We start from the raw sequence: 23,132 nt of genomic DNA, 5'->3' as shown, positions 1-23,132 counted from the left end.
CACATCCACCACCACGTCCACCAACACCACCACCATGTCCACCTCATCCACCACCACCACCACATGCGACACCATCACGTCCACCACCACGTCCACCACCATCACCACATCCACCACCACCACGTCCACCACCAACATGTCCACCACCACATCCAACACAATCACCACGTCCACCACCATGTCCACCACCACCATGTCCACCCCCACCACGTCCACATCACCACCATGGCCACCACCCTGTCAACCAGCACCATGTCCACCACCACCACGTCCACCACCACCACCAATACGTGCACCACGTCCTCCAACACCACCATGTCCACCAACACCACCACCACGTCCACCACCACCACGTCCACCACCACGTCCACCACCGTCACGTCCACCACCACCATGTCCAACACCACCACGTCCAACACCACCACGTCCACCACCAATATGTCCACCGCCACCACGTCCACCACCACCATGTCCACCACCACCACGTCCACCACCACCATGTCCACCACCACATCCACCACAACCACGTCCACCACCACCACGTCCACCACCGTGTCCACCACCGTGTCCACCACCACACTGTCCACCGCCATGTCCAACACCACATCCACAATCACCACATCCATCACCACTTCCACTACCACATCCACCACCACCACTTTCACCAACACCATGTCCACCACCAGCACATCCACCATCATCACATCCACCACCACCACATCCACCACCATGTCTATCACCACCACCACGTCCACCACTACCACGTCCACCACCACCACGTCCACGTCCACCACCACCATGTCCACCCCCACATCCAACACCACCACCATGTCCACTAACACCATGTCCACCACCACGTCCACCACCACATCCACCACCACCACCATGTCCACCACATCCACCACCACGTCCACCAACACCACCATGTCCACCACCACCACGTCCACCATCATGTCCAGCACCACCACGTCCACCAACACAACCACCACATCCAGCACCACCACATCCACCAATTCCACCACCAGCAGGTCCACCACCACCATGTCCACGTCGTCCACCACCACGTCCACCACCACCATGTCCACCACCACCGCCACCACGTTCCCCACCACCACATCCACCACCAATATGTCCACCACCACCACGTCCACCACCAAGTCCACCAACACCACCATGTCCACCAACACCACGTCCACCACCATGTCCACCACCACCACATTCACCACCACATCCACCTCCACCACCACCACATCCACCACCACCGCCATGTCCACCACCACCACATCCACAACCACCACATCCACAACCACCATGTCCACCACCACCACATCCACAATCACCTCATCCACATCCACCACGTCCACGACGACCACAGCCACCACCACTACCACGTCCACCAACACCACCATGTCCACCACCACCACTTCCATCACCACCACCACCACGTTCACCACCACGTCCACCACCATGTCCACCAACACAACCACCACGTCCACCACCAGCATGTCCACCACCACCACCATGTCCACCACCACCCTGTCCACCACCACGTCCACCACCACATCCACTCCCACCATGCCCATCACCCCCATGTCCAACAACACCACGTCCCCCACCACCACATCCTCCACCACCACATCCACCACCACCATGTCCACCACCACATCCACCACCACCACGCCACCACCACTACCACTACCACTACCACATCCACCACCACTTCCACCAATGCCATATCCAGCACCACGTCCAACACCAGCACGTCCACCATCACCACGACCACCACCACCATGTCCACCACCATGTCCATCACCACCACCACATCCACCACTACCACGTCCACCACCACGTCTACCACCACCAGGTCCACCAACACCACCGCCAGGTTCACCACCACTTCCACCACCACCACCAGGTCCACCAACACCACCACCAGGTTCACCACCACTTCCACCACCACATCCACCACCACCACCACATCTACCTCCACCACCACCACATCCTCCACCACCACCACCACGTCCACCACCACCACATCCACAACCACCACATCCACAACCACCATGTCCACCACCACCACATCCACAACCACCAGATCCACCACCACCATTACGTCCACCACCACCATATCCACCACGTCCACTACCACCACATCCACCAACATGTCCTCCACCATGTCCACCACCATCGCCACATCCACCACCACGTCCACCACCACGTACACCACCACATCCACCACCACGTCCACCACCACCATGTACACCACCATGTCCACCACCACCATGTCCACCACCACCACATCCATCACTACTGCCACGTCCACAACCACGTCCACCACCACGTCCACCACCACATCCACCACCACATCCACCACCACGTCCACCACCACCACGTCCACCACCACCACGCCCACCACCCCACCACATCGTCCACCACGACCACATCCACCACCACGACGCCCACAACCACAGCCCCCACCACCACCACGTCCACCACCATGTCCACCACCATGTCCATCACCACCACATCCACCACCACCATGTCCACCATCACCACCACCACCACCACGTCCACCATCACGTCCACCACCACATCCACCACCACCACCATGTCCAACACCACCACCATGTCCACCACCACATCCACCATCACCATCACCACCACGTCCACTACCACATACATCACCACCACCATGTCCACCACATCCACCACCACCACGTCCACCACCCCATCACGTCCACCACCACCACTACTTCCCCCACCACCACCACGTCCATCACCACCACCACCACCAGTGATGGATAAAGTGTCACCGGAGGGCAGGGGTAGTAGTAGTTTCAACCCCGGCTGTACATGGGACATTTAAGGATGCATTGGGTGCGGGAAGACGGGAAGAGGGCTAAAAGTATTACATCAGACCCAAGATACATTTTGAAGAGGCAAAATGTCACAGGGGCTCCTGTAAAAGCACTCGCAGTATCTCTACCTCACAGTGGTATACCTGCACAAGCCACTCATTCAAACAAGCATTGGCATAGCCAATAAGTCTCACCTTTGGGACCTTATAAGTATTTAGCCATGCAACATTTGATTTTTTTTATTTTTATATGTTTTATTACATTTTCAAACAAAACGTAATCACTTACAGGAGTCAAAAGTCAGCAGTAGTTCTCTGGTCTTCATCAATCCCCAAGTACATTTCCAAATTCAAGAGTCTCTCATAAGGCAGCGTTATATATAGACACCAAATGGGACCAGTAATTAGAGATTCCTTGTTGGTTAATTTCCAACAAGAACTCCTGCGACCCTTAAGCAAGACGTATCAAAGAAAAAAATCAAAATTACTCCCCACCTCCCTTTAATCCCACCTCTATCCCCGGTGTGTCCTCTAGCGCAAACCAGTTTGAGTGCAGTGACATAGGATTCAACATCGTACAGTGCTTTTATGTTAGATACAATAAGATACAGTACTCCCCCATTCAGCAGCACAGTTAATGCTACCTCGGTCGTGGGCAACCCAGCTGTAGATACATAATTCAAGGTGATACAGTCTGTACGCTCATGGCAGAGTTGTCATCTGATTCCGCTTCTGGTGTTTGTAATAGAATAGCCATGCAACACTTGATGTTGTTGTACCGAGGATATTGTGCTGGATTACTAAACACTTATAAGGTCCAAAAGGCGAGACCTATTGGCTATGCCAGTGCTTGTTTAATCAGGCTTAAACATGCAGAGAAAGAGAGGGGCCCAGCATGTTGGACTCCTGGTGCCCTTTTCAGTTTAAAAGTGTGGATGCAGTTTTAGAACTGGAAATGCTTGTATCAATATGAACCACTGTGAAGTTTCCTGGAAACATTATGTTTCATAGTTGTTAATTGGCTATCCTATTAACTAGGCAGAATGTCTTGGCTCTCCCTCACCACCAAAATGACCAGTCTCAATATTAACCAAAAATGGAAGAACGGATTGACAAATGAGACTGTTAATGCAGGCTGAACATAACAGTCAGTGAAGGAGACCATTTAACAGAAATTGGAAAGGAATTCTCACATTGACAAAATCTTCTTCATGGAGTGGTGCTGGATCAGTCCAGCTGGCCAACAACTGGAGTCCTGAACTTATGAGTCGACAATATACTGATGACACCCAGGCTTATGTCTGAGTGCAAGGCATCTATATGACAAAGACAGTATGAGCTGCAACTGATTAGTGGTGCACGATTACTTGCCATGGGCATTTGCGCATCCTGACCTCTCAACATCATACATCATTAAAGAGTTGGAATCCCTAGGACCCATTAGTGGTGGCAATGATCTTTAAGTGAGCAAAGTCTCAAGCCCTAAATACTACACCTGGATATACATGTATTTTACATTATTCTGAAATGTTCAATAAAAAAACCCGAAATGAAGAATTTGTCTTAGTGTTTATGAAAACCATATGCATTATTTTTTTAACAAGACCGCATAGATCCTCATTATCAAGACTCATGATAAGAAAAAAAAAAACACTAAACGCATCCGTTAAGTGTGCTTACAACCGGGGAAATGAAAAGCTCAAATGAGCTTAGCATAGCCCAGACCATCAAAACACAAACTAGTGTCAGTTGTCAGTATCTCATGAAGGCCAATGAGCCCTGTGTTTCTCTTGATGGTCTAAAGTGCATGAGCTAGAAAGTGGAGGCGGGAGAAGAGAGTAGGAGCCCTCTCTTTGAGCTGTGAAATGTGTGCTGGGATTAATACCTCCAAGCACAGTGGCCTCTCTAACCTTGTATACACCTTGTGGGAATAATATAGCAGCCTAACATACAGAGGGGAGTCTGGAGTTCATCAGTGTCTGTCTGTTAGAAAAAGTGCCTCTGCTACTGTTCTTGTTGGACCCAGTATTGGTACCCATACATTTAGGAGCATCAGCTGTTTCTCCCCCACAACTTTTTGGTTGAATAGAATCCGTAGCTTCTTGAGTCAAAGACACCAGCACATGCTGACTTTTCTCCTGCTTCTCCGTGGAATCATTGTGCAAAGAGCAGTAATTTCAGCAAGTGAACTATAGGGGTTGTGTACATCTTAATTAGCAAGACAGCCCGAGGTTTCCCCTTCCCTGCCACTTGCCTTCAGCTCAGTAGGTGTGTGCTCTGATGGCCAGTGAAGAAACACTGCTGTTGCTATTTATATTCCTAGGTCAACATTTTGTGTCCCATTGACATACTCTTCTAGAAGATCTAGAAATCAGCATATGTAGGGACTTATTTTATGTCCATCCAGTATCTGTAACCAAACCCTTGATTTGATTGTTATACATATCGAGAAATTTACTCATGATGTCCCTAAACATCAATCAGTTTTTCCAGCTAGAAAAAATCGGAGTACTTGTTCTGTTGAGAATACATCTGTAGAGTACATAGGCAGCTCTTTTGACTTTTCGAAATGTAAATTTGAACATGTTTACTGCTTGCTTATAATTAGGAAAAAGGTTGGGTTTCGACCCGTACCTCTTTCCCATCCAGGAGGTCCCATCTGTTGTTTGTTCAGTGTCTAATCATTGCAGGAGAGAAGCAGGATTGGAGCTTATATCATGAAGATAATAATGATAAAAACCCTTGAAGTTTGGATCCAGAAAAGTTCTGCCTCTTGTTCCGATCTTTTAAATCTTGCTGTTATAACAGTATATGTAAATATTAGCGTTGTAATAGGCAAGTAGAAATTTACCTTCTTCCGGAATGCTTTTTCCATCTAGTGCATTATTTGTAATTGTGGAGGCCTTAAAGCTAACTCTAGAGATGAGCATAATGTGGGAATTTCGTCCAATGCCTAAAAAAGACATTCTTCTCAATCTGCTGAGGACCACCACACGTACATCCCTACATGCCTCTATATAGAGATCAGCAAAAAACGCTTTTGCCTTGTAAATGTTAATAATTTATTTAGCAGGGCGACTACCTAATTTGCGGGAGAACCTAAAGACTGCCTTGCATACACTTCTCATTCTAGATATAACATTTTGAATGTTTTTACCATGAGCCATTATTGGTAAAAAGGATACCCAAATAGATGAATGAATTTACCCTGGCAATTTAGGAACCTCCAAATAATAAATGTCCTGTACTTTGGCTGTTTTCCCACATGCCATCATAAGTGTCTTGGCTTTATTGAGCTATAAACTCCTAGTCTTGATGAAATCGGCATACATGTCCATCAGTCTCTGCAAACCATCTGGGGTCCACAACATCGGGACTGTATCATCGGTATACAATAGCACCCAGTCAGTGCACCAGAGTTTCATATTAGTTGAAATATGAATTTCCAAGCCATTGACCTATGAACGACAACGAAAAATTGCAGAGGTGAGTGTGCTTCAGCGATGCCCTTAGAGACATCAATAAAATAGCAACAGTAGTAAGGTTTTGTGTAATTCCACGGGTAAATTTCTAACTTTGTAACAAATTCACAATATATTTGAGAACAAGCTTACCCATGTTAATATTTTTCTGGGACTCTGATGAGAATATGTTCCATATTATCAAAATCTACACAGTCATCAGTAAACATATTTTCAAAGTCAGTGATGGCTAGCATATTGGAAAATATTAGAACTGCTGTTCACGGGACTTAAAGATTATGCATGAGAATATACACTGATGGTTAGTTATAAGGAATTAACGTTATTAGTGTGATGGCAGGATGTACAATGAACATTAAAAGACATACATACAATGCATTCCATAATGTGAGATTGGGGCCATGTACTGGCCTCAGTCCAGATTGGATGGATGGTAAGAGTTGGTACTTGACTAGGTAAGGTGCGGGAAGGATGGCTTAGTGAGTTGAAACCTCACTGCTGTGTTATGCAGTGATATGTATGTCACCAAGTAAAGCGCCAAGAAAGTAGACCCAACCTTCCATCTTTCTGAAGTGGAAAATTGAGTACCATAAAATTATATAATACTGTCACTTGTTATTTACAATGCTTGGAAATAGAAGATGTGTGGTGTAACACGTTATAGGAAGTTATTACATAAAAACAAGTGATTACGTGACCTCGTATTTTTCTTGCTTTGTTGATTTTGATTAGGTTTTGTAGTACGGAGGCTTTTTAAACAAAGATTTTACTAGCCATTCTTACAAAAATGTGGGTGAGTAATTATGCATATCTGTCAATACAAGGTTTATACTGTGGGCACTGGTTATTGAAAAGAATATCAGAGATATAATTGATAAAGAATTTGGTGGATGTAATTTTGAAACTAAGAGTAGGAAATGATTACTGTTATGTTTCATCGTCCATATAACACAACAAATCTTTTAAAGTTGAAATAGATTTATTCCAAGTAGCATACACACAGTAAACTGGTGTGTCTGGTTTCACCACAGCAACTGTACTGAGCTGAAACCCCAGAATGGAACAGTACCATGTCATTAGCACATTTCATTAAGGTACAAATCATAACACATCCCCTTCCTTATAAACAATGAAACAAAGTAAGATAACATTTTGATAATGCATACCCAACACCACCACCCCCTACAGACACACACATACATATATAAGGCTTCTTGAGTTGAAGCGCGTTATGGCGGCATCCCAATAAATCTCTAAAGAAACTTACTTTGTAGTCCGTGTTTTGGAGGAAAATCTGAGCGCAGACGGAGAGCGTGATATATAATATATATATATATATATTATATATATATTTTTTTGTTTTCTAAACGCAAAGTGAAATAAAGCGTGGCGCACACACTCAAAGATATTCAAATTACTTTATTCTTCTCCCATCGGCAGACAAATGAGTTTCGACCATGCTGGCCTTCATCAATGTCGATGTACACAAGGTTTGTCATGATTATATACACGTCATATCCCATCACTTCATTATTAGTTAAGACTGAAAGGGGACTTCACAGCAGCTTCTCCTCCAGTCCACACATTTCTAACAGCAGCCATCTTAGGCTGTGCAAAAAGACAGTGGTCTGTATATCTTAATATCACAAAATATACAAGAGACATACCTAATATCTTAGATAACCATGTGATCATACGTTATTCTATGAATTCATTCTAATTTTATTTCTTAGAATTCTTTAACATTTTATAATATCTCGCCCTGGATGGGCAATTACAGTTCAACCTCTAAATATATATCAGTTGACTTTTTCTATGTGGGATTTTGACGCAAATTAAAACCAATCAAAATGTCTTTTCAAAATATCAGTTCATGAGGAGGGGAAGACATTCAATTCAATACAGGTCCTGTATATTAACAGTTAATATGCAGCTTGGTTAACTGCATATTAACTGGTAAACTGTCTTTAGTTGCTATAAAGAAGGCAAACACCATTTTCCAAACAGAATTATATATATATCAAAGTCCACAAGTTGTCAAGGCGAGGTGCACTCACTGTCGGCGTCTATAGGGTCAGGGAAGGTCGCAGGCACACTCAGCGTCTGCAGCGACCTGACACGTTTCGGGCTCCGCCCTTCCTCATAGGCTTTACTGCTACACAGGAAATGCCAAAACGTTGTCTTTCCAGTATATTCCCTTTAATCAATCAGTGCAATCAAACTCAGGTGAGTATATACACAATGCATCCTGGGACTGGCAGTCCTGTAAAATAACACCCATGTGGGCTGCTGGCAAAACTGTGTAAAATATCAAAATCCATCCTTCGTGGTTGTGCCTCTGACACCTACCCCCATTCAGCCACTCGCCAGTTTGTCCCCACGCGCTATCCAAGAGGACAGCTGCGAAGCCGCTTACATAGGCGGCGGTGCTCCTCACGGCCGGGCCGGCCGTATATAACAAAGTCCACAAGTTGCCAAGGCGAGGTGCACTCACTGTCGGCGTCTATAGGGTCAGGGAAGGTCGCAGGCACACCCAGCGTCTGCAGCGACCTGACGTGTTTCGGGCTCCGCCCTTTCTCATAGGCTTTACTGCTACACAGGAAATGCCAACACGTTGTCTTTCCAGTATATTCCCTTTAATAAGTCAGTGCAAACAAACTCAGGTGAGTATATACACAATGCATCCTGGGACTGGAAGTCCTGTAAAATAACACCCATGTGGGCTGCTGGCAAAACTGTGTAAAATATTAAAATCCATCCTTCGTGGTTGTGCCGCTAACACCTACCCCCATTCAGCCACTCGCCAGTTTGTCCCGACGCGCTATCCAAGAGGACAGCTGCGGAGCCGCTTACATAGACGGCGGTGCTCCTCACGGCCGGGCCGGCCATATATAACAAAGTCCACAAGTTGCCAAGGCGAGGTGCACTCACTGTCGGCGTCTAAGGTCAGGGAAGGTCGCAGGCACACTCAGCGTCTGCAGCGACCTGACGCGTTTCGGGCTCCGCCCGCCATTCCTCATAGGCTTTACTGCTACACAGGAAATGCCAACACGTTGTCTTTCCAGTATATTCCCTTTAGTCAATCAGTGCAATCAAACTCAGGTGAGTATACACACAATGCATCCTGGGACTTGAAGTCCTGTAAAATAACACCCATGTGGGCTGCTGGCAAAACTGTGTAAAATATTAAAATCCATCCATCATGGTTGTGCCGCTGACACCTTCCCCCATTCAGCCACCAAGTCCACAAGTTGCCAAGGCGAGGTGCACTCACTGTCAGCGTCTATAGGGTCAGGGAAGGTCGCAGGCACCCCTTGCTGTCCTCTTGGATAGCGCGTCGGGACAAACTGACTTTGATATATCTTTTGCCAAGTGCTTTGTACATTTGGGGAGTGAGTATTTCTTGTGAACAACAAATTTATACGAATCTATGGCACAAACGTTGTGGGTTCATGTTCACGATGCAATTAACTTGTATTTATACAGTTATTCAAAAACAAACTTCAGTGGTTTTTAAAGTGTAAATATATATTTATATTTTATATATTAAGCCACTTGTACTTTAATCAAAGTATGTATATAATATTTACATGCATTTTGATAGCACTTGGAAACGTAGTATTTCTTCTATGTTGCTGCATTTTTTGTAATGATTTGCGCGCGCACTTGCACTTTAAATGTATGGCATTGGCTGTAAGCAACTGGCCATGTGATCAAGCTGTAAAGGCGAAACGCGTTATGGCGGCGGCAGGCTTGCTGAAATAAACACGAAGGTTTAAGCACTGAAAATTTGGGTCCGTTCTTTCGTCAGCGCTGGAGTATTGGGCTGGGGCGGCTGCCTTGGCTGGTGACGAATTTTCGTTCATATATATATATATATATATATATATATATATATATATATATATATATATATATATATATATATATACACACATTTAAAAAAAAAATCTATCATCCCGCAACAAAATCCTTCAGCCATCCCGGTATATCTCTTTTTCTGCATCCTTACCAAGAACAATATCCTACATACTTCCTTCGGCACCTTTCTCAACCCTAATAGTCCTTGGTTCACCCATACTACCAACATCTTTCTCTCCTTCCATAACATCAACAATGCTTCAGTCTTTTGATAATTAAAAAATATCTGCAGACCAAAGGGGATCTGTTTCTCTCATTAAATTTAAATCCTCAACCAGTTCCTTAGAACACAAATCCTTGGAACACAAAGCAACACTTTTTATATTCCATACATTGCTATTTTCCAATTTCACTGTATTTCTCAGAATCTCCTTCACCTTTTGTGGTTGGAAAAAATCACTTTCTATCTTCTGTACTTTCATAGGTTTCCTGTTTCTCACCCAATCACCTACTTTAATGTGGCCCGTCTTGACTTTATTACCTGCATAATAATATCCTTTTCTTTTATGATGAGTTTCCTCCAATTTTTCCTTTACTAATTCAGGAGACCACTTCTGCACAGCACTATCACACAGCCCTTCCGGTGTACACTTGCACCTTGGAATTCTACCTCTCATCATAACTAACGGGGACATACCAGTTACATCATTCTTGGTCACCATGTATGGTGTATGCTCACACAGCCTTCATCACCGCTATCCTCCAATCGTCTCCTTTAGTAACCGCACTCTGAATCACTCCGTTAACCATACGGTTAAATCTCTCAACTGTGCCATTTCCATTGGCATTGTAAAGTGCTGTAGTCTTATGTTTAATAGCCACTCTCTCAAAATATATTTTAGCTGCATTAGAAACAAATTGAACTCCATTCTCACTCAAAGGTAAAGCTGGAATAATTTCTGACCAAAAAGTCCTGTCCAAAAATTCTAACACCTTAACCATGTCTGCTTTTTCCACTACCTCCACGACTGGCCATTTTGTAAACAAATCCATCAAAATAATCATATACTCCTGCGCACCACCAACCAGACCCAACAAATCAATGGCCACATTCTCCCATGGCTGCTAGGGAATCATTACTTCACCGATGGGAGGTCTTAAGTTTCGTATAGCTTCATCAGATGCAGAGCAAACTCCACAACTTTGAATAAATCTCTCTACAGCTTTGTCCACACCAGGCCACCAAATGGCTCCTTAACCACACTCTTAGTCTTTACCACACCAAAATGGCCCTCATGACAGAGATCTAAAATTACATAATGCTCGCCAACTCAATGAATAATTTTGCAACCTCCAAAAACAACATCTGTATTCACCTACAACTCAGACCTAACTTCCCAAAATGGTCTGCACTCCTCAGATAACAATTCTTTCCTAGGCCAACCATTAGATATGTACCTCAAAATTTCCTGCAAAACCCCATCTTCTTTCTATCTTCCCAATCTTTTTGCTTAATAGCCGGTGACCCAGATTCACAGATCAAAGCCACTTTAAAGTTATTCCAAGGATCATCCTCACATGCTTCTACAGGACTCAGCAGTCTAGATAAGCAATCAGCCATCAAATTGTCCTTCCCAGGAACATATACAATATTACAAACATAGCTCTTTATCCGCATCGATAATCTTGCCATTCTCACTGAAGCAGATATACTACCCTCTGTTGTAAGCAACTTAACTAACGGCTTATGATCACTCCGAATGCGATAGTCCTTTGCCAAACTAAAGCAAAAAAATGATCAAGTGCCAATGCACATGCTAACACCCCCTTTTCTATAATGGGATACCTCTCTCCAGATTGGGCCAAAGACCTGGAGGCGAACAGAATAATGTTATCTTTGCTGTTGACATCTTCCCGTGTAAGCACCACTCCAAGACCTTTATTGCTAGCATCCACTGTAGCTTTTCATATCAAAACTGCTCAAATTTAGTACCTTTCCATGGTAGTCCTTAATATTACAAAATTCGTCCTCACTCAAACGATCCCAAGTACATTTTGTTTGCTTCTTAAGTGCCTAATATTAAACACTTTCTCTGCAAAATTTGGATTAAATTTGACACAATACTCAGCCATTCCTAGAAATGACCTCATTCTTACTAGTGGGGGCTGGTGCGTCCGTAATTGCATTAATCAAAGAAGGTTTAGGTCTGACACTTCCTTCTCTAAAACATCTTAGACTGTTCTTTCGCAGTGGCGGCCATCATGGACTAGTTCAATCTCACTATTGGAGCAAGAGCTGAGACCAGACACATAGTCTAAGTTCTACTACCGCGCTCCTTACTTACCTGTATCTTGTGATAGTGTCTGCCTTTTATTGCAGTCTTTCTACATCTACTTGTTTTTGCAACTGTCCTTACCTATAATGCACCGACTGCTACAACATATATTCTTGGATGCTTACAATGTACAACAATTTGTTTCGCTATGTACTGGCCCTATAACCTGTTATGAAATTGTTTCTTACCTGTAACGCACCGACTGCTTCCTCATATATTCCGGGGTGCCCACAGTTTACTCTATTTGGTCTTACGTAGTGGTCCTATATCCTGTTTTTACCTGTAATGCACCGATTGAGATGCTGGGATTGAGATTTCTGTCATGACTTCAAACTAATTAGTTGTAAAGGGGCAGCTGAAATTCCAGGAGCCTAGTCCCAACAGCTCGACGACTTCGGAGGGCTGGAAGTGGTCCCCCGCTACACGGCGGAGGAGGGCACTGGACATCGAATGCTGTCTTATGTAAAGCGCTTTGATAACCTAATGGGTTCAAGATCCTGAAATGTGCAACGTAACTGATTCTATGTAAACTGCTGTGATGACATGTAACGGAACTGGTGCTATGTAAAGCGCTCTGATAACCTAATCGGTTCAAGTTCGCGCTATAGAAAACTCTAAAAATAAATAAATAAATAAATAATTACATGTCCTAAGTAAGTCACGCTTCTCTCTGCAAATTACACTTACTCAGCTCAACAGTCAAACCCTTACTCTCCAAGATTCCTAAAATGTTATGCAATCTCTTGTCATGTTTGGCTCTATCCTCCCCAAAGAACACAATATCATCTTGGAAATACAGAACACTGTTGTCCCTCCCAAAGTTTTGTGCATAAGTTGTTGAAATACAGCCGCCACAGATGCAAGGCACAATGGCATGCGCTTAAATTGGAAACATCCAAAGGGTGTGATGGGCGCTGTTATCCTCCTAGACGTTTGTGTGAGGGAAATCTGGTGGTATGCACTAGAAAGGTCAATATTTGAAAACCATGCAACCCCCTTTAGACTCGACCCCATCGCTGTAATTCTAGGTAAGGGTAAGCGGTTTATAAGAATGTTGTCGTTCAAGTGGCGTAAGTCTACACATAGACGGATTTTGGTATTACTACGGCAAGCAAAAACTACTGGGAAAATACAGCCCGAGCATTCGACTGGTTAAATAACATCCATCTTCTTCAACCTTTCCAATTCTCTTTACACTTCATCTGATATCAATACAGGTACAATTCTCATTTTATGAACTTTAGGATTAGCATCACATTTCAACACAATGTCATGCTCAAAACCTTCAAACATACCAAATTGTTTGCTGAAGACATTAGGATATCTGTGTGCCATTTCCTCACCAACTGTGGTTCCATCATCCACAACAAATACTTTGTCAACACTGTTCGGGTCCAGAACAATATGAAGATTGCCTTGGTCCTGCCAACCCAGAACCAATGGTCCTCTTCTTGCCATGTGCAATTTATCCCTTGCATGTCTGCCTAGCATCTGAACCCTAGAATGTCGATCCTTTCTCCTGTGAAACTTTCCGGTTTAATATTCGATGGAGACAAATGCTTGGTGATTTTCTCCCACAATGTATCTTTCCAGACTTCTTCATTTACAATAGTAAAAGGTGATCCTGAATCTGCAAAGAATTTTATCCTTACATCATCAATGGATATGTTGCATTCGGGTTTACCTTTATTTTCTCTCTCCTCCTGAGCACAAATTTCCCCTGTAGAGCCATAACACTGTATCGCTTAGTAAGCTCCTCTTCACTTTCACTTCCACTAGAGCTTCTACCTTCATGGATACATTTCACTTTAAATTTTTTCTTCTTGCATACTTTCGCGTGATGTCCTACGGTACCACAACTACTGCTTTTTTGCTTAAGTGCAGGACATGCTATAGTGTACGCAAGATGTTTATTGCTGCCGCAGCTGTAACATTTCCTATCATTGAATGCACATGTGCCCCTCTTGTCTACTTTCTTTTCATAATCCCCTTTACGGGGAAAAACTTTACAGACACAAGACAGTTCCTTATCAGACTATTTTAACTCTGTGGCTCACCTCCCAGATATTTCTGCCTTACGCACAATGGTAAGCACTTCCTCCAATTGTGAATCCCCATTGACCCACAAACGTTCTTGTATTGTCGGATTATTGGCATGCATGACCAATTGATCCCAAATCAAATCATCATGGATGGCACCAAATTTACAATCAATAGCCAATTGTTTTTAACTCCCCTGCATTATTGTCCACTGCCTCGCCTTTGTTTTGCTTGTGTTAAAAGAACTTAAACCTGGTAATACCTGTGCACACATTAGGTGCAAAATATGTGTCCAAATCTTGTAGAGCAGCCACAAAAATATTAGCATTCCCCCTAACAGTAGCTTTCAGCATGCGATTATATGTTTTGAAACTAATGAGGCCCTAGAATGCAAAAGGGTTATTTTATCTGCTCGGCCGACGTATTCTTAGACTCATTAATTGCAGCAATATATTTCTCAAAATATTCCTTCCATTCTACCCATTTCATGGAAGGTTCAGATCCTGATGCCCAGAATGCACGTGGAGAGCTAATAGAAACATTCTGTTGCTCCAAAATTAATTTACCAAGTTGTAACAAAATGCAGCACCCAAAATCCAGGCGAAGCGAAAAATATGAATCAACAACAAAGATACTTCTTGCCACAAAAAATAAATAGGAGAGTAGAGGCCAATGAGTGAAAATAGTCATTACTAGTAAAAAATGGCATCCAATTGTGTATGAATAATTGTGTCCAAAATGGCTTACCATACACAGTAGCCCAAAAAACTTACACATGTTTGCTGTGCTGTGTATTGTCCAAAAACATGAAAAATATAACCAAGATGTTCCAAGAGTGAATAAATATCAGTTTACCTCTCAAACCCTTGAAAAGCGGTACACGACAGTCTTGGAGATGCCCAAACCGGAAGACTTGGAATAAAACCCCTTCCGTGTGCTAATTTCCTCCATTGCAGCCAATATAAAAATGGCCTCCCCAGGTCATGTTGCGTGACCTCTGCGTGACTCCTCTATTTGGTGAAAGGAATGTCAGAACACCTTCCAAAATCCTCCCGAAGACGTGAGCGCTCGACACCACGAAAGGACTCCGCGAGCAGAGATGTCTTGCCGATTTAAAAGCACGCTTCACATGAGCACCAGCGTCCGCCAGTAAGATTCAATGGCAGGCTTTCAAACAATGCACTGTTTTGACACTGATTTGCTCACCTCCAGTGCGACTTCAACGAAATATCCGAGATCCTTAGAAAGCAGCTGACAACACAGGCTTGTCTTCCTTGTATCCACAACTCACCATTAGAAAGTCAAAACATGACATTTCCAGTGTTCACGCAAAGTCCCAAAAATAATTGTACTAAATGGTAACCCCCCCATCAAAGGCTGGTCCACTTCCAGCTCGTCGCCATATTGTTATGTTTTATCATCCATATAACATGCCAAATCCTTTGAAGTTGAAATAGATTTATTCCATGTAGCATACACACAAGAAACAGGTGTGTCTGGTTCCACAGCAGCAACTGTACTGAGCTGGAACCCCACAATGTAACAGTACCATGTCGTAGGCACATTCCATTAAGATACAAATCATAACAATTCCATATTCAGGAGGATCAGATAATTCCTTAGCGACTCTATCAACCAAAGAAGGGGCTTATGATCCAAGTGTGCTGCTGACCCCTTCAGTGTGAGCTTGATTTTGAAATAAAAGTGGATTAGGGTGAAAATTATATGAGTTACTGGTGATCCAGGCTTCAGAATTTTGTACTTGAATGTTTCAAGTTAAACTGCATCCAACTAAGGATCTTATTTAGTGTTTAGCAGATGGGATACCCCATCCTGCCTGCCATATTACAAGTGCTTTATAGCCTGTGCCCCTAGTAATATGGTGGGAGGGATATCTGACTCATTTTGACAAAGTATCATTTTCCCCAAATATATATTATGCCCTAAGAACTTATCTCAGAGCACATATACTGCAAAGTGGGTTCCAGGACTGTGTAGATGCCAGTGAACAAGGTCACCTGACACTCAACTTTATTCTTTTTTCCACAGAGGCTCGCCTCCCTACTTATTGTTTCCCAAGTTAGTAACCAGTTCATTGAATGCATCCTGCCATACCTTCTTCAAAGACTAAAGCTTTGCAGGAAGGATGGTAAGCAGGGAGTTTCTGAGGACCAGCCGCTAGTCGATGTGGTCTTCACTGAAGGAGAACTGCCAGCTTATGAGGTGAGTGAAGACCATCATGCAGTAGCAAGTTTAAAGTTTTGATTTTTTGTATGTTTTGATTTACATTATAAGGTTTTGTAGAAAGATCCAAATATTTTAGATAAATTATTACGGTGACTAATGTGTGATATATCTAGCATATGTACAGATAGATAGGTCTTAAGAATATGTACAATCAGGGAAAGGTAGCTAGAACAAAAATTGTTTGCGCAAAGGAATACCTCAAGTGTAAACATATATATAAATATATATATATATATATATATATATATATATATATATATATGTATAAAAAATTATATATGTGTGTGTTTATGTGTGTTTATATATGGGGAGGGATGATCAGATGCTAATGCTCTTAAAAGCTGCCTTATTAATGCACATTCGCTGGTGAAACATGCACCAGAACTAAACCTCAAGTTGGAGTCAAAATACTGGGCCATGTTCTTTATAATAGAGACCTAGAGATGCCAGGACTCAGGGGTAGATTTAGGTTTCACTTGCCCACTGGGCTATAAAGTAATACATCAACCCAGAACCAATAAAAGAGGTGGTAGCGATTATTTTTAAGGAAGAGTGGGGACTTGTGACGCTCCCAGTTGAGAAACTTCAGGGACGAGAACTGTTAGGACTCTCCCCAAAAGACAGGGGAGGGACTGCCCTGTCAGGTATTCCATGCTATAGGTCCCCAGGGAACCCTACAAACCTTCTCTCAACCAATCCTGAAACTGGTCTCAAATCTGGACTTGACCGAATCAAATTTTCTGGTATTAGCTGATTTTAAAATATGGGCAGAGGAAAGCTCACAGAATCAAAGCAATGAGAAACTATAGATTTGCAGCAACAGGTCAAGGTCTCCACACATCAAGGAGGGCACCCTCTTAATTTAATAATGACACTGGTGGTAGTCGGGGACTTGACCCCAGTAAGCTGGTCGGATCACCTATTAGTGACCTCAAACTAGTTAGACCCAACCTGAAGACAAAGATAAAAAACTGCAAGGGATTATTTATTTATTTATTTATTTATTTATTAGAAAGTTTTGTATAGCGCGAACAAGACCCGTGGGTATCAGAGCGCTTAACATATAGGCGTATGCGACAGACAATATATATCACTCAGTTATATGGGCATCGGAACGAATTACATATGAGGCGTGGACAAAGACATATATATGAAACAGTTATACAGACAACAAATATGAGGTAGATGATAAGAGGTAGGTAATAAATATAGACAGTGTTGGATATACTTCAATCACGAGAGGATGTGTAAGCAACTATGAGGTAGATGATAGGAGGTAGATGATAAATAAGGTCGTAGGTGGATATATATCTATCATAAGTAGAGTGTGTAAACAGGTATGATATTTAGTTCATTGTCAGTTCGAGACTGAACAGTTCTAGGTAGTGTATTTTTTCATCAGATAGCTCTTTAACTCTCGCTTGAATGCTTCTACATTTTGGATCTTCCTGATGGTAGGAGGAATTGAGTTCCATATTCTGGGGGCAGCTCCTGAGAACGCTCTGTCATACGTTTTTTTCTTGTGGAAAAAGGCTGGCCGTAGTAGAAATTCTTCAGTACTCCTCGCTGGCCGATTCCCTCCCGAAAGCTGGAGTTTCTTCGCTAGGTATCCCGGGGTGTTGTGGTGTAGCGCTTTATGAGTGATACAAGCTATCTTCATTTGGATTCTGGCTTCATAGGGTAGCCAGCTTAAAGCTTTCAGGTGTGGCGATATGTGGTCGTATTTCCTGGATCCGGTGATAATTCTTGCCGCAGCGTTTAGGCATGCTTTCAGTGGTGCTGTGGACATTTTTGGTAATCCCGCTAAGGTGGTGCAGCCATATTCAATCCTAGAGATAACTAAGGATTGGATAGCCAATTTGAGATCCGCCTCTGAGATGAAAGGTTTCAGTTTTTTTAAGTAGTTCAGGTGGAATCGAGCATTCTTGGCCATTGCGTTGATGTGGGCTTTCATGTCTAAGTTCTCATCCAGAGTGATTCCTAGAGATTTCGCTGACTTGATTAATGTTGGGGTGCAGTTTAGCGCAGTCATCACTTTCGTCCATTCCTTTATTTCCGTACGGCTCCTTGCTGGTGAGATTAGTAGGAACTCCGTTTTGTTGGCGTTAAGCTTCAGTTGGTTGGTAGTTAACCATTGCATAGCCATTTTTAAAGCCTTGTTTCCTCGTTCCAAGTCTTGTAGGGACGAGATCTTAAGATATATTTGCGTGTCATCTGCACCACCCTCATGAGGGCGAGACAGGAGAGGCAAACTATGCAAATCTACAAAAATAAAGTATAGGCACATTAGACGAACTAAATCCAATAAAACCACTGGTGCTGCAACCAAAACCTTGGCTCCATAATTTACTGAAACATTGAAGGAAAGGAAAACTGACTGTAGGAAACTGGAGAGGCAATGGTGTAGATCCTATTTAGAAAGAGATAAGCTACAACTGAACATGGCATTAGACAGATATCAAAAGGAAATTTGGAAAGCTAGAGAAATCTACTATATGAGAACCATCACGGAAGCACTTATTTTTGTTATAAAATATGTCTTTATAAGCATTTCTATTCACATACTTCTATGCATTCACAAGAGCAGTAGTCAAAGTAGTAAATCAATAGTATATCACATTTTGTTGTTTGTACATAGTTATGTAAAATACATTTCCAACGCACCTTCACGTCAACTGTTTGTGAGATTTCGTTTTAATCCACTCCGTAACTACCATAGGTTCTGGTCTCTTCTCGGTTGGGGGGCTTACGGATTACTAATGTGAGGATCTTTATAGTCTCATGGGAGAAAAGGAGTTCTGCATCTAGGCCCGCCCCCCCAGCACATGCGTCTCTTATATCTGATGCAACACGTCGGGGAGCGACTGCAGCACTCTCCGTCAGGCTCCCCTCATTTTCACTAACATCTGCTTCCACTATGTTTCTATTATTCCCAGGCTTGCAGCACCTCCGTACACATTCTCCCCAGTGAGCGTCGACAAACCCCTCGGGCGTCCTCCCTTGCCAGTGCCCTCTCTTCTGCTTTGGCCCACATATCAACAGCTTTATCCAGGCCACCATCAAGGAGCCCATCCCTGCCTCCCACGTCAGTGCTAATCCTCTCCGTGCTAGGACCAGGGCCAAGTCCACAAATCGCGTTCCTATCTTTCTGGCCTTAGGTCTGAGAAACAGGCCCAATAGGCAAACCTCAGCTGAGCAGGGGAGTGTGTGAGCCAGTATTCTATTGATGGCGGCTATCACTAACTCCCAAAAACCCCCGCAACCGTCAACATTCCCATGTCATGTGTGCAAACCCAGCATCTGGCTCTCTCCATTTAGGGCAGCAAAGGCCGTCCCTCCCAAACATAACTCTCAACCTGTGTGGGGTCAAATATGGCATGTGAATATAGTTAAATTAGATGAGCTTAAATTTGATGCTTCTAGACACCCGGCTCGGGCTCCCCAAAACTCAACTCCACTCCTTGTACAACAAATCTCACCCTATTATTGGCCCCATTTTCCGCATTTCCGGTGAAAGAATTTTGTAATCATCTTGAGCTGTGCCTTGTATAGCCATTTCATCAGGTGTCGAGCAGCCCCTAGCGTCACCAGCATCTGAAGGACCACATGTGTCCTCGGTGCCTGCCAGCTGCTCCGCCTCAGATCCCCAAATGTCCTTCCCATGGCATGATAGGTCAGAAACTGAACCTGGTGCTGAGTATATTTGGACAGAAAATCATCCAGTGGGATGAGCTCCCCTTGTTGGAAGCAGTCTCTCACCGTAATGACCCTGTCATATCCATACTGACATTCAAGCCCCTGTGAATGGGGAGAGGGTATCGCCTTGCAGGATCCCCATTAGGGGCAAATCCGGTGTGTAGAGTGGAGTCCTGGTTGTGTGCCGGAGGCACCTCCTCCAGCATTTCAGCGCAGTTCACAGTAACACTCCCAGCCACAGGATGGCCACCTGCGGTGTATGCGTTTTGCGAACAACAGTCCCTAATTATCTATTAAGCCTATGGGACTCAGTGTCACCAGGTTTATCCCATCTAACCACTGGAGTTGGGTGTCCAGATAACACAATTCGCAATCTGGTGCAATCTGGAATCCTCCTTCCTCCAGTGCCCTCCGCAACACAGTCAAGGATACTCTGTTCCATCCTCCGTCCCATATTAACTCTCGAATCAGTATGTCTTGATTTGTGAACCAAGAGGGCAGAACCACCACAGGGAGGTTCACGAAAAAGTATAGAAGTCTAGGGAGCATGATCATCTTGGACAGCAATATGAGGGTCATAATGGGCAGTTTCAGGGAGTACCTGAATTGGACACTCGCCCTGAGGGATCATACCACCGGCTTTAAATTGCAATCTTGGCGGTCCTCTAAGATATAAAATACCTGTACACCTAGATATATAAAGAAGTGGGGGGACCAGGCTAGTCCCCCAGGTAGGGTGACCGGGCACTGGCGGCGTACATAAACAGGAACTTATGAGTCTTTGATTTAATCAGTTTAAGGCCTGCCAAAACAGAATAGTCCTCCAGATGTGTCCGGGCCTGGATCACCAAAGCACTTAATAGATCAAAAAAAGTATTTGAGATAGTGAATGAGTTAGCACATCCAAAATATATAAAACAAATAGTAGAACCATCACAAGAACTATGCAATAATCTATCCAACTTTTTTCATAATAAAATTGATCGGATCATAAAATATATAAAATATACCAATGAGCCTTACTCTAACGACTAATGATAGTATGCAACCAGAAGAGACTTATGGTAAACTGGACAAAATGGGATTGTTAAAACTGGAAGAGTTCAGAACTCTAGCCATGACAATCTCACCCGGCTCCCTGCTTACCCAATTTCCCCTTGGATCTGGAAAGATAGAACAAATGAACTCTAGCCAGACCTACTCAAAATCTGTAACCATTTGCCAGCCATGGGAATTTTATCACCAGCTTGGAACAAAGCGCTACTTACTTTTTTTTACTGAAAAAACCTCTACCTGATGTCAATGACCCTAGTAACTACTGCCCAATCTCTCAGCTTCCATACCCAGTCTAGACTGTAGAAAAATATGCCAGTAAAATACTTGCAAGCTTTTTAGAACACAATGATCTACAAGAACCAGTGCAAATGGCCTTTAGACCAGCCCATAGCATGGAAACAGTGCTATTTCTGGCAATGGATGAATTGAGGTTGAGAGATAGCAGTGGTCGAGTTGGAATCTTGAGTTTACTAGACCTATCGGCTGCTTTTGACACCGTCAACCATCAGATGCTACTTGTCAGTCTAAAGGAGATAGGAGTGGAGGGCACCTTCTTGAATTGAGTTGACTCCTACTTATCTGGGAGATGTCGAGCAATCTCTCTCCCTCCTTTTTAGTCAGAGTTCAAAGACATTTCACATGGGGTGCCACAAGAATTAGGTTTAAGCCCCATTCATTTTAATGTACACCTTCATCCACTGCTGACCTTGATTAAATCATTTGGGTTGTCATTCATAAACTATAAACTATGCAGACAACACCCAATTAATCATGTCCCTAAATAATAGTGAATCCACTCAGCTACAAAAGTTTCACTTCAACCTAATTGAGATGGCAAATTGGCTCAGTAGGAACACACTTAAATTTAACGGAAGTAAGAGAGAATTGTTATGCGGCTCCCCCGGGAAAGTGCTGTATGAACTTCCGAGCAACTTCTGGCCTTGGACAAGTGATGCAGATCTAATAACAGCCTGTGAGTCTGAAATCTAGGAGTCCAGATTGTCTGGAAGCTTTCTTTAGAAACTCATGTCAATAAAACTGTAGCCACTTGCCATGGACGTATGAGAAACCGGAGAAGAATTGTTCCTTTACTCCCACAGCCTGCGAGAAAAATGATTGTGCAGTGTACAGTATTTAGCAGAATTGATTACTGTAATGCCTTTCTGCTGGGAGCCCACGCTACCTGCTTAAAGGACTTTACAGGACACAAGTGATGGCTTCTAAATAAGAAATGAATTAATCTAGTTTTGACTCTGCATCAGGTAAGTCAAAAGAGCTCCACTGGCTATCTGTTAAAGAAAGAAGTCTTTTTTAAAGCCATTTCCACAAAGCTATACTGAAACTGGACCTTAGCCACTACAAAAGAAATGTTGCCACTACAGACCTTTAAGATAGTTATATATATATATATATATATATATATATATATATATATATATATATATATATATATATATATATATATATATATATATATATATATATATATATATATATATATATATATATATATATATATATATATATATTATATAAAAGGAATTGTCCTCCAGCCAC

The 23,132-nt window shown here is 43.3% G+C and overlaps 1 protein-coding gene across 1 annotated transcript in view; it reads left to right on the top strand.

Moving 5' to 3' along the window:
- Window positions 1-16,799, top strand: part of LOC147668715 (anoctamin-10-like) — a gene marked incomplete at its 3' end in the record, with an annotated part of 165,332 nt that extends 148,533 nt beyond the window's left edge. Inside the window, exon 9 of the mRNA XM_086948486.1 lies at window positions 16,626-16,799. Within this exon, the coding sequence (XP_086804612.1) occupies window positions 16,626-16,799 (174 nt within the window). The remainder of the gene's footprint in view (window positions 1-16,625) is intronic.
- Window positions 16,800-23,132: the final 6,333 nt, after the last annotated feature.

The sequence above is a fragment of the Lissotriton vulgaris genome, unplaced genomic scaffold (genome assembly GCF_964263255.1).
Source record: "Lissotriton vulgaris unplaced genomic scaffold, aLisVul1.2 SCAFFOLD_1144, whole genome shotgun sequence".
Taxonomy (NCBI): Eukaryota; Metazoa; Chordata; class Amphibia; order Caudata; family Salamandridae; genus Lissotriton; species Lissotriton vulgaris.
This window is presented reverse-complemented; position numbering and strand designations above follow the sequence as displayed.